The sequence below is a fragment of the Eumetopias jubatus genome, unplaced genomic scaffold (genome assembly GCF_037043125.1).
Source record: "Eumetopias jubatus isolate StellerSeaLion01/CBP00866 unplaced genomic scaffold, mEumJub1_p1.0 scaffold_6, whole genome shotgun sequence".
Lineage (NCBI taxonomy): Eukaryota > Metazoa > Chordata > Mammalia > Carnivora > Otariidae > Eumetopias > Eumetopias jubatus.
The window spans coordinates 120,548,613-120,560,135 of NW_028274812.1; the positions used below are offsets into that span (position 1 = coordinate 120,548,613).

Here is an 11,523-nt window from a genome sequence, read left to right on the forward strand (position 1 = left end):
GTCCGAAATTCTTATGTATAATGTCTCTGTAGTTCACTCAGTCCAATAAATCATTTATTATAATGTATTTGATCCATGTGATTGATTTTATTATTAAATCCATATAGTTTTGTAAATGATCAGGGTTAATTAAATTAAAACTGAAAACTTCTTTATGTGTTTATTTTATGTAAGTTATAATCCAATCACATAATTTATTAAATAATCTAATTGTTTTTCTCTCTTGATATAGGCATTTTTCTATAAAATGCTATGTCATGGGCCAAGTGGGTGGCTCAGTCGGTTAAGCCGCCACTCTTGATTTTGGCTCAGGTCATGATCTCAGGGTTCTGGGATGGAGCCGCATATCATGCTCCAGGCTCAGCGGGAGTCTGCTTTAGCATTCTCTCTCCCACTCCCTCTCTGCCCCTCCCTGGCTTGTGCACACCCAAGAGTGCTGTCTCTCTGAAATAAAGAAATCTTTAAAATAGAATAGAATAAAATAAAATGCTATGTCATATTAATTTTTGAAAAAAGTATCATCTGCCTTTTCCTCTTTGATTCCTTTATTCCTATATATGCTAATTAATTCTTCTTTTCTCAAATTAATCCCGATTCTGTAGTGAGTAATATACCACTCTGTTAAAGCTAAAGACAGTATTGGCATCTCCGTTCATAGACAAGTCATTAAAGCCAACTCTCTGAAAAAAAGTTTATTTCCCAAACATTTTTCTACTCTGATTGCACGATTACTTATAAAGTGACTCTGACGGGTGTGAGTGACATCACGTTCAGCTGCTTTTGCCACCTTAGCGCTGTGGGAAGGCCAGACCTGCCCAGTGTCATGCTTTCCATTCAAATATTCAGATACAGCATTGAATCTTCTCGGATGTTTATTTATTTCTATTTTTAATTTTTTTTACCACAGACTCATGTAAGGTAAATGCCATCATTATACATTTTATTTATCAATTCTCATTCCCAAGATTAGAACTTGCTATGTAAATTCACTTAAAGTAAAATGCAACTCAAGTTGTGATAGGATTATTTTAAAAAATATTTGAATTTCGAGTATAGTTGACACAATGTTCCCTTAGTTTCAGGTGTACAAGGTAATGATGTGACAAGGTCGCACATCATGCTCTATTCATCACAGGTGTAGCTCCCAGCTGCCCAGTGCAGCCCCCTTACAGTATCATCCACTGTGTTCCTCGTGCTGTGACTGGTGGTATTCCCGTCACTTACTCATCCCGGAACTGGAAGCCTGTGTCCCCACTGCCCCTTCCCCATGTTCCCAGCCCCATCCCCGTCCCTCTGACAACTGGCTCAGATGATCATTCACTGGATGCGTAATACCTGTGAACAGATAACCCTGTGAATACAAAATGTACTGAAGTAAATATTTAAAGTGATTTATTTGAGTTAACATTTTGCTGTATCATCCTGAAATCACTGACCACAGTGACTCCTGCAGGACCAAATGAGAACATCCAGAGATTCCTCTAGAACTTTGTCTGGGACCGGAACTTTGTGGCAACACGGACACGGTCTGTCCCACCTTGTAACGGTTTCCCAGCTTGTTTGAGCCCCGATGACAACACCCGATGCAGTGAATTCCTCGCATCAACAAAACCCTCATTCTTACAAGTCTTCAATCGAGCATTTAAGTAAGTGACTAGAACACAATCTTGAAAGCACATGGATATGGATTCATTGCCAGACTGATAACTTTCTTTTTAAAGATTTTATTTATTTATTTGACAGAGAGAGACAGTGAGAGAGGGAACACAAGCAGGTGGAGTGGAGAGGGAGAAGCAGGCTTCCCGCTGAGCAGGAAGCCCAATGCGGGGCTCGATCCCAGGACCCTGGGATCATGACCTGAGCCGAAGGCAGACGCTTAACGACTGAGCCACCCAGGCGCCCCACCAGACTGATAACTTTTCCCACATGTGTCTTACTCTGGTAGACACAGCGCGGCCGCCTGCAGAAGCAGGGACAGAGCCCGTGGGGACAGGCATGGCTCCCAGTCTGGTCACAGCCTCGGTCACTGCGGACGACGCTCGGCTTCACCGCTCAGAGGACAGTGCGACCTTCTGATGACACCGTTTGCATGTTTGCTGCTCCTATCATCCCGTCAGTATTAGTATAGAAAGTTCTACCGTTCCCAAGACGTTCCCGTGTGAAGCTCACTTATAATGTTCTTCAACTCTTCTTTTTGATGTGGCTAACGATTTCCGGTGCGTTCTGAGCGCTGACACCATGTGCTCAGCACGCTGAGCTCTCACACAGCTTGGCGGCGTGACTGCATGTCATGTTCACGCGGCTAGCGAGAGCACGACACCAGTGAGTTGGGACAAGGTAGAAGGGATTTTTTTACATTGTAGAAATGCCAAATAGTGTTTCCTTTGCAGTCAATCATACACAATCTCTGCATTCGATGGGTGCACCATGGGTGGTGGGATTGGAATATGACTTCCACCGGGGGCAGGGGCAGGGCGCGTAGTTGTATAATTGTCTTCCCATCGTGTTACGTTGCGTGCCCTGTCTCTCCTGTCACACACTGCACGCACACAGACATACCCGTGCATTCCCCACATGTGCATCACTCAGTAAATCCTGGAGCCGCCTCTGAATCCCCTGCTTCCTCTCTCAGGATGGCGCTCTCTGCAGCATTTCCCCTCAGCGGGGTCGGGTCCCTGCATTTCCTGCCTTGGGCTTCTGCTCTTGTAGGAGGGCTCCCGGAGCAGGCATGCATGGGATCCAGAAAGTACCAGACTTTCTGGAGAGTGGGTCCCTTATCTGGTGGGACACAAATTCTCAGGTCCTTCTCCCTCATGATCCTAAATTTTTTAAAAGATGAAATGGGAGTAGCTCAGACCCCAGTTGAATTTGCAAATGTGAAGGGATTGTGTTATGTTCATGTGTGTGTCTGTCTGGGGGGGCTCAACATCCTGTAGAAGTGTGTATGGGTATCTGTGTGTGGAGGCTTGTATATACATGTGTGAGTGAGCATGTTCAAGCATGTCTGGGTGTTTGTATAGATGCGCGCTCGCGCGCGCGCACACGTGTGTGTGTGTGTGTGTGTGTGTGTGTGTCTGTGTGTACGCGCACGGGCTGCTCTGAGGATTCCTCATCCTTGCCTCCAGCCTGGCCAGTTCAAGCTTGCCCCACCCCCACCCCAGCGGTTATAAGGGACAGAGCAGCTCTCCGTCAGCAGCAGGTGAGAGGGGCTCGGGGTGATGAGTGATGGGGACAACTGGCATCTTCAGAGTAGGAAGAAGAAAACAGGAGCTACATTGGTGGGACTCTCTTCCTCCCCAGGGTTCTGCCTGATAAAAGTGTCAGAACACTGTTTGAGGGATGTACATGAATCATTTAAAGTTTCATAATAGCCGTATGAGATGGGGAAAACTATCACCCCCGGCTTATAGTCAAGGAAACCAAGGTCACTCAGAGGTTAAGGGACTCAACTGGCTGAGCCATGATTCTAATAAAACAATCAGGTGCTGTGCCCAAGTGCCCACCATTTCTTTTGACTCCTGTATACTGTTCACCCGCCTCATTAAGAGTCACCTCTTTCTGTGGCTCTGGCAGCTTCTCCTTCTCCAGCAGTGAGTCTGGTCAGGAGTAGCCATTCCTCACTGTCCCTCTAGGTGAGTCCATGGGGTTTGAAGTGACAGCAGAGCTGCTTGTACATTGGCTGCAGGAGTGTGTTTGCTGGAGGTGGCAGGAAGGGAGGTCACATCTGGGCTGTAGGCAATCAGTGGTGTCTGCATCTGGGCTGTGAGGTGGGCTGTGCAGAATGCGGAAAGGGGGAGACCAGCAGCGGTGGGCAGGGTTCATTCCTCACTGTTCTATTCACAGTTTGCAAGCACATCCTGTGTGGGCCTGAGAGACACTGGGGTGACCACTCATGTCCTTCCAACCCTGCTGTCCCTGATTTGCCTTCTTCCGACTGACTTCCTGGTGACGCCTGCTCTCCAAGGTGAGAGGGGAGGCGAAGTCTAGCCTCACCCCTGCTCAGGGCACTCCTCCCACCCTGCCTATAGCTCCCTCCTCGGCCTCGCAGCTGGAGTGAGAGGAAGGGAAGTAGGATGGTAGGAACTTGACATTCATGTTGTAAAGAGAAAGCAGGATTTCTGTCTTCACGATTTCATGTGGGCACATGGTCACTCAGATTAAAAGTAGATTCATTCACCAGCCTCCCCTGAGGTTTCCTTCTCTGTGTGACTACATTCCAGCCATTATGGTGATGCAGAATGAGGTAGTAGGTGTTGCCCTTAGAGGTGGGAAGCTTCCTCTTTTTCTGCTCTCCCTGCCCTGCTCACGGACCACGGACATAGTCTTAGGTGCCCTGGGTCATGCTAATAAGGGAACTTCCCCGGGCATCGGCACCAGCCCTGTGGTGCAGAGCGGCCCTACAGCCCCCAACGGCTCGCCTCACACATGGGACACGCACACACAAGCTGCTGTCCCGCTTACACCACTGTTAGCTGGGTTTCTGCTGCACACCCTGAACTAATGCCTATGGAGAGGAGAGGACTTCCAGGACGGGGTGGCCATGGTGGTCTGTTCTGGAGATGAGCAGAGATAGACACCAGGGGGCAGCACCGTGGGCTCCCTGGACACTCTCTGTGTTGGAGGAAGGGAGAGCTGGGCCCCAGGGGCAACCCAGAGAGACTGGAGGAGACTGTTCTCTCATCTTTGTAGCCACGGGGGTGCCTGGAGGCATGGGGGAGCTCACCAGCTGTTATATTTGGGGACCTGTGTTTCTTCCCTTCCCTTCCCGTCCTTTTCCCAGAATTCCTCTGTTCACTGCAGCCAGGATGAGTCCCTGCTGGTGACCTTTCCTCCTCCTCCTCCTGGCTGAGGGTGGTGGCTGTGGAGGTCGAGATTCTGAGAAGAATCCCCTCAGATGGAGAAGGAACGCAGGGTCACTTGTCGTGGGGTTCGGCAGAAATCCGCTCTTAGATTTCTGTACGTCCGAGGCTGCCTTGGACGGCGCACCTTGAGACAGTTGACTCCAGGTCCCTCATACCTTGTCCCCTGGTGAAGTCACTGCATGACTTCACCCTATTCTATGTGTCACCAGCAAGTCACTATGTCCAGCTTCCGTTCCCAAAGTGGGTATTACACAAGGGCATGAATACTGGAGGATGGGAACACTGGAGCCATCTTGGAGTCTGCCTACAACAGGGGTGACTTTGGGAACCACCTGAATGCGTGGCCTTTCGCAGGCCTGTGGCTAGAAATGCAGAGACCAGACTGAATGAAGAGGTCAAGTCCAAGGGTGTTGGTCACTCCCCAGGAATCCAGATCAGAGTCGGGATGTCACACTTTGTTGCAGGTGGACAGGGCCTGAGGCTCCACCAGTCAGGTGAGCACAAGCCAGACTCTGACCCAGGACGTGGTGACAGGGAAACTGGGACAGTGCTGCATGCATTTGGCACAGGTGGCCTGAGTGGCTGTCGTGTCATCCAGCTGCCAGGAGCGGCAGCGACAGCAGTCCTGGCCTCAGGGTGCAGTGATGTTTACAGCGGGATCTGTGCCCAGCACCGGGGGCAGTGATTGCTATTTGGGCCTTGACCTAGGGTGGGGTGGTGGATTCTGTTCCTGGCTCTGCAGCCTCGGGCATCTTGTGTGGCTTTCCGGGAAATAAAATGACGCCCAATAGTCTAACTATATATACACATACTACATATAGTTCCCTACAAATATATATTTGTAATGTAGAAATATAATTTATATTTTATATTTCATATCATTTTATCTAAAATATTTTAAATATTTATTAATATTTATTAAATATAAGTGTATGTTATATTACATATTCTATTTGAAATTTATATGTATGCATATCTTCCTAGGTATATATATTTCCCTATAAATATATAGAGTTTCAATTAAAGCAACTTGGACTCTGTTGTTGAAACAAGGAGTGAGAAATCCATGAGGGAATACATTTAGAGAGCACAGATTTACAAATTTTTTCCAGTTTTATTAAGATACAATTGACACATAATATTTGATGAGTTAAATGTTTGATGAGCAAAACCGTTTGATCTGATAAATGGCAAAATGATCATCACCATAGAGTTAGCTAACACCTGCATCGTGTCACAGTCACCTGTGTGTGTGTGTGTGTGTGTGTGTGTGTGTGTGTGAGAACATTCAAGGTTTACTCTTTTAGCAATCAGTTTTTCTTTATGTTGAGCTCCTCCATCTGCCACCTGCCTGTGCCCCATAGGAGAGAAAATACATTTCTCCCGGCATGCCTTGCATTTTTTCCTACAAAAAAACCGAATAAGTGTGGCTGTAAGCCCCCTTCCCACAATGAGTGCTCTCATTAATGACTCATGCTTCCCTGTCCAGAGGAGCCACAGGATTGCCTGTGGCCTTGTTACAAAATACTCAGGCCTCTCCCCGGACTTAAAATCTTAGAATGTTGGGCGTGGGCCCAGGAATCACTTACTTAATAAGCCCTACAGGAGAGGCTGATGCACGGCCATGTGGGGATCCTGCTTCATGTGCTTGCTACTCAGTGTGGGATCTGAAGACCAGCAGCAGGGAAGACAGAAACTAACTGAAATTTAATAAGGATGAGAAACTCTTAGATTCCTCCTCTCTCTACCTCCAGAATTATCTAGGAAACAGCTCTAGAGGGAGGGGAAGATGAATGAATCAGAAAGTTCATCCCTCCATACCACAGAACTCATGTGTGACTCGTGGGGTCACCCAGGGGAGAATGGATAAGAACTCGTGCACAAGAGCAAGAACAGGCCTGATGCTCCAGAGAAACATTGAAAAAAAAAATACCCCAAAATGGGGGCTATGGCATGATCCAGGCCTGTGCTTAGCCTGACCCAGTCACAGTAAGCTCTTGCTGCACAAGGTCCTGGTGACAGGTGACGTGCAAGTCCCTGTGATCACAGGTCCTGGGGAGACGCGGTTCCACAGAAGAGGCAAGGACATGGAGCAGAGAGATGACCCAGCTGAGGGGTGAGCACGGCACAGCCGTGATGCACTGAGCACCAACTGGGCACAGGCCCTGTCCCCACTCGGCTCCTCACAGCCTTCTCCTGCCCCCACCTGCAACACACTCAGCACAGTAACACAGGGGTTCTGGAAGGTTCTCAGTGCTTCATTTATTTGCTGTCTCAACTTTACAAATTTTTCTCTTTTATTACCTCATCAGCCCCACATGCCAAGAATTAGGAAAGAAAACTTATATCTGGATTCTAATTTTCGCAGGGAAATAAGTCATTAGTACTCAGCCCAACGTGAAATAAAGACAGGGATGGAGATGGTCCAGCCCCGCCTCTGCTGGAACAGGAAAGCGCATGAGAGAAGAGAATGCAAATCAGCATAGGGAGGGGTCGTGGTGGGAAGGGTCGGCAAATCTCATGTCCTCACATTATGCTCATAGGAACACAGACACATCTGACACCTTTTGCGGAAAGAGAAGTCAGGGGTTGTTGATGTCACCAAGTGGGGGTGTGAACACATCTTGCATCACTCAGTCCCCAAAGGCAGCTTGGTCTCACACTGTGAAAAAAAATCATGCACCCATTCAGGTCAGTCACATAAGTGCAGACATTCTGGACAGCACCCCCCACCATGCTCACACTGTCCCTAGTGCCCTAACCCACTTGGGGTCTCCAGGGTCTCACCTTGGGGAGCCGTGAGAGACACATCAGAGCCCTGGGCACTGTCATCACCTGGGGGAGAACAAACAGGCCGTGGTCAGAGCCCACAGGAGAGGAGACTAAAGGAGGAGCTACGGGGTGGGTGGGCTCCCCGTCGGGCTCTGTCTACACTATCTCAGGGTCTCAGGGATCACTCCCTCCACACTTACCTGCAGCATGAGAGTAGCCTGGTCCTTTCCCTCCTGTGGGAAGAAAACATCATGTCAGAGGCCAGAACAGGGCTGGGCCATGAGATCCTAGAGGAAGCTCCTAGTCCTGGTCCTAAATGAAGTTTGCAGAGTTGTGACTGAAGACCCAGGACACGATCAAGAAACATGAAGATAGAGGGGTGGGGTCACTGGACCACCTGACTGGCTGGAGGTCTGACCTCAGCAGGGCCCTTTCTCTGTCCTGTGACTGCTCGGAATCAGGTCCCCATCACCAGAGATCAGATGAAAATGTGTCCTTCATTTTCACAAGTGTTTGCTACAGAGTGAGCGTTAGTGGTCAGCTCCAGCGTGGGCAAGTCCATGTGTGTGGATGGTACTTCCCAGTAACAAGGCAGGACAGTCTCCTATGTAGGAAACCCCCCAGAGGGACAAGAAAACTCAGATCCCCCCACTCCATTCCCTACCTGAGCGCTTCTTCTTCCAGATCACAGCTCCAATCAGGGCCACAGTGACCGCAAGGAGAACCACACCGGCAATGATCCAGGTGATGGGGATGGTGGGCTGAGGCGGCGGCTCTGGAAAGGGAAGGGAAGGTGAGGGGCCTGGAACACTGCAGGAGTCCTGACCCTGCTGAAATTCTCCAGAAGGCCTTCTGCTTTCCCTGAGTAGAGGCTGTACCCCAAACCCTCCTTACGCCATCTCAAGGTGAGGGGCTCGGACAGCCCCTCATGCTGCACATGGCACGTGTATCTCTGCTCCCGTCCAGAAGGCACCACCACGGCCGCCCACTTCTGGAAGGTCCCGTCTCCTGCAGGCCGGGTCTCCACAAGCTCTGTGTCCTGGGTCAGGTCCTCCCCATCCCGCTGCCAGGTCAGAGTGATCTCCGCAGGGTAGAAGCCCAGGGCCCAACACCTCAGGGTGACTCTTTGGTCAGAGATGGGGTGGTGCGTCACATCTGTTTTGGGGGGTTCTGGGGAAAAAGAATCAGAAAATCCACACTTGGGTTTACCGTTATGGGCCACTGAAACGTCCATGACCATCCTGAGGTGGGCCCAGCAATTGGTTTGGATGGAAGAAGCACAACGCCCAGTTACCAACCTAGCCTTTGGGATCTCCTAACCCTGGAAAGTTCTAGATTCAGGGTGAGAGTCCAGGGTAGGAGGCGGCAGGTCTAAGTGAGTGAGCACACTAAGGGTCCTGACTGTGGTGGAGGGTGAATCAGTCAGAAAACCCGGGGTCAGACCTACGAAGATGTTGTCATTGGAGAACAAGGCCTTGAGAGGGAAAGTCATGGTTCCCAAGGTGGCTGCCAGGGTTAAAGGGAACCGCTGATGGGTTATTTCAGGGACGGTCTCCACCTGCCCCCTGGGAGAGACTGGGTTCCTCCACTGCCCTTTAGCGAGAAGCGGCCCTCTGGGTGAGGCCCTCTCTAGTAGGGACATGAACACGCGGGCGGATCTCCGTCTCCCCACCCGTGGGAGGGCCGCTGTTCTGACACTGAGTCCATTCTCCCTTCCTGGTGGGAAGCCAGCCCCAGTGGAGGGGAGATCGGGGAGGCCCCGCGGCCCCTGGTACCTGCGCGCTGCAGCGTCTCCTTCCCGTGCTCCAGGTACCTGCCGAGCCACTCCACGCAGGTGCCCTCCAGGTAGTTCCTCCGCTGCTCCGCCGCACCGGCCGCCTCCAACTTGCGGCGGGTGATCTGCGCCGCCGTGTCCGCCGCGGTCCAGGAGCGCAGGTCCTCGTTCAGGGCGATGTAATCCGCGCCGTCGTAGGCGTCCTGACTGTACCCGCGGAGGAGCTTCCCGTCGGGGCCCACGTCACAGCCGTACATCCACTGGATGGTGTGAGAGCCTGGCCCCGCCCGACAGGCAGGGGATTAAGTCTAAACAGAAAGTAAAACCGCCTGAAAGTTCCCGCGGGTTCGTCGGGGTCAGGGGTCGGGGCCGGGGGTTCCCTCAGACTCGGGGTGGCGCTCGGACCCGGACACTCGGGGCGACCCCGGCCCGTCCGTGGGGATGGGGGTCGTGAGCGGGACCCGGGCCCGCGTCGCTCACCGGCCTCGCTCTGGTTGTAGTAGCCGCGCAGGTTGTTCAGGCCCACTCGGAAAGTCTGTGCGTTGTTCTTGGCGTTCCGCGTCTGCCGGTCCCAGTACTCCGGCCCCTCCCGCTCGATCCACGGCGCCCGCGGCTCCATCCTCGGGCTGACAGAGTCGCTGTCGAACCGCACGAACTGCGTGTCGTCCACGTAGCCGACTTCCACGTACCGGGGCTCCCCGCGGCCGGGCCGGGACACGCCGGTGGAGAAATACCTCAGGGAGTGGGAGCCTGCGGGCGCGGAGGGGCTGAGACCGCGCGCGACCCTCCTCGCGGCGCGGGGCCGGCGCCCAGGGGGAGGCGGCCGGGAGGGCAGGGGGAGGGGCACAGAGGGCGGGCGAGCAGGGCGGAGGCGGGGAGGGGCGGGGGAGCACAGGCCGTGGCGGGGCCGGGGGCGGCTGGGGGGCTGGGGCGGCGGCGGCGGAGAGGCGCCTTCCCCGGGGGTCCCGCGTCCCCGCCCCGCGGTCCCCTCGCTCCCGCCCCGCAGAGGCCCTTTCCTCCCGCCGCCGCACTCACCCGCCCAGGTCTCGGTCACGGCCAGGGCCCCCGACAGCAGCAGGACGAGGGTTCGGGGCATCACGACCTGCATGTTCGCGGTCTGGGCCGACTGTGAGTCGCAGCTGGGCTCGGGGTGCGGAGACTTTATAAGCCGGAACCGCGGTGCCGCTGATTGGCTTTTCCAGAAACCCGACACCCAATGGGAATGCGAACCGGCGCCTTGTCAGGAGTCCCCAGGCAGGAGGACCTGACACAGGTTGTGAGAGGGGGAAGTGAAACCGCGGAGATGGGGACTCCCCGGCCCTGGCCTTCCCCACCCCAGACACCGCCCTGGGGCCTGAGACCCTGAGAGGCAGGCCCAGGGAGCTGGGACTTTGCCCCGACCCCTCACCTACTGCACGACGCGCTCTTTGTCACAGTCTCCCCGAGTCGTGGCCCAGGAGCTGTGTGAGTCAGTGATTCTCAAACATCGTGTTCTCAGGATGTCTATACAGTCTCACAGATTACTGAGGATCCCAAGGATATTTTGGGTCTGTAGGTTTATATCTCTCGGTATTTACCAGAGTAGGAATAAAACAGGTTTAAAAATTCATTAATTCATTTAGAATCATATTAATAGCCCATGGCATGAAAACAGAAATATTGTTTTTATGAAAAATACCTATTTCCTAAATAAACAGCATAGTGAGAAGAGTCATGTCGTTGCATTTCACATTTTTGCAAGTCTCTTTCTTGTCTGTCCGCTTAGAAGAACCCTGGATGTTCAGATTTGCTTCTGCATTTATTGTGCTGTTCTCGTTGATGTGTATGAAAAAATTTACAACCTTGCACAAATACTGGAGAATAGTACGTTTCATAACCTTCACAAAGAATTATAGATATTTATCTTAGGTACTATTTGAAAAACACACAAGTTGTACATTCTCTGAGGTTATTGGCAAAGGGGAACCTGAAACAGTAGCATGGACTCTGTCCTTCTCTGTTACATTAAAATCCACAGGCCCAGCTTGCACACTGAATGGATCTTGTACTAATGCAGGACTTTTATATTTAAGTAATGTGTTGTTTCACTACATTCTTTAGGGGTTCCCTATATAA

General features: G+C 51.8%; 1 protein-coding gene across 1 annotated transcript; it reads right to left on the reverse strand.

Annotated features, from left to right (window-relative positions):
- Positions 1–7,099: 7,099 nt before the first annotated feature.
- On the reverse strand, positions 7,100–10,558 carry LOC148164144 (DLA class I histocompatibility antigen, A9/A9 alpha chain-like). The gene is made up of 8 exons (XM_088024081.1): positions 10,444–10,558; positions 9,889–10,158; positions 9,410–9,685; positions 8,529–8,804; positions 8,299–8,409; positions 7,835–7,867; positions 7,650–7,697; positions 7,100–7,524 (listed from the first exon to the last, which is right to left on the reverse strand). Exons 1-8 carry the CDS (start codon positions 10,514–10,516, stop codon positions 7,520–7,522), a joined length of 1,092 nt encoding a protein of 363 aa, XP_087880207.1. The 5' UTR covers positions 10,517–10,558; the 3' UTR covers positions 7,100–7,519.
- Between the last annotated feature and the right edge of the window lie 965 nt (positions 10,559–11,523).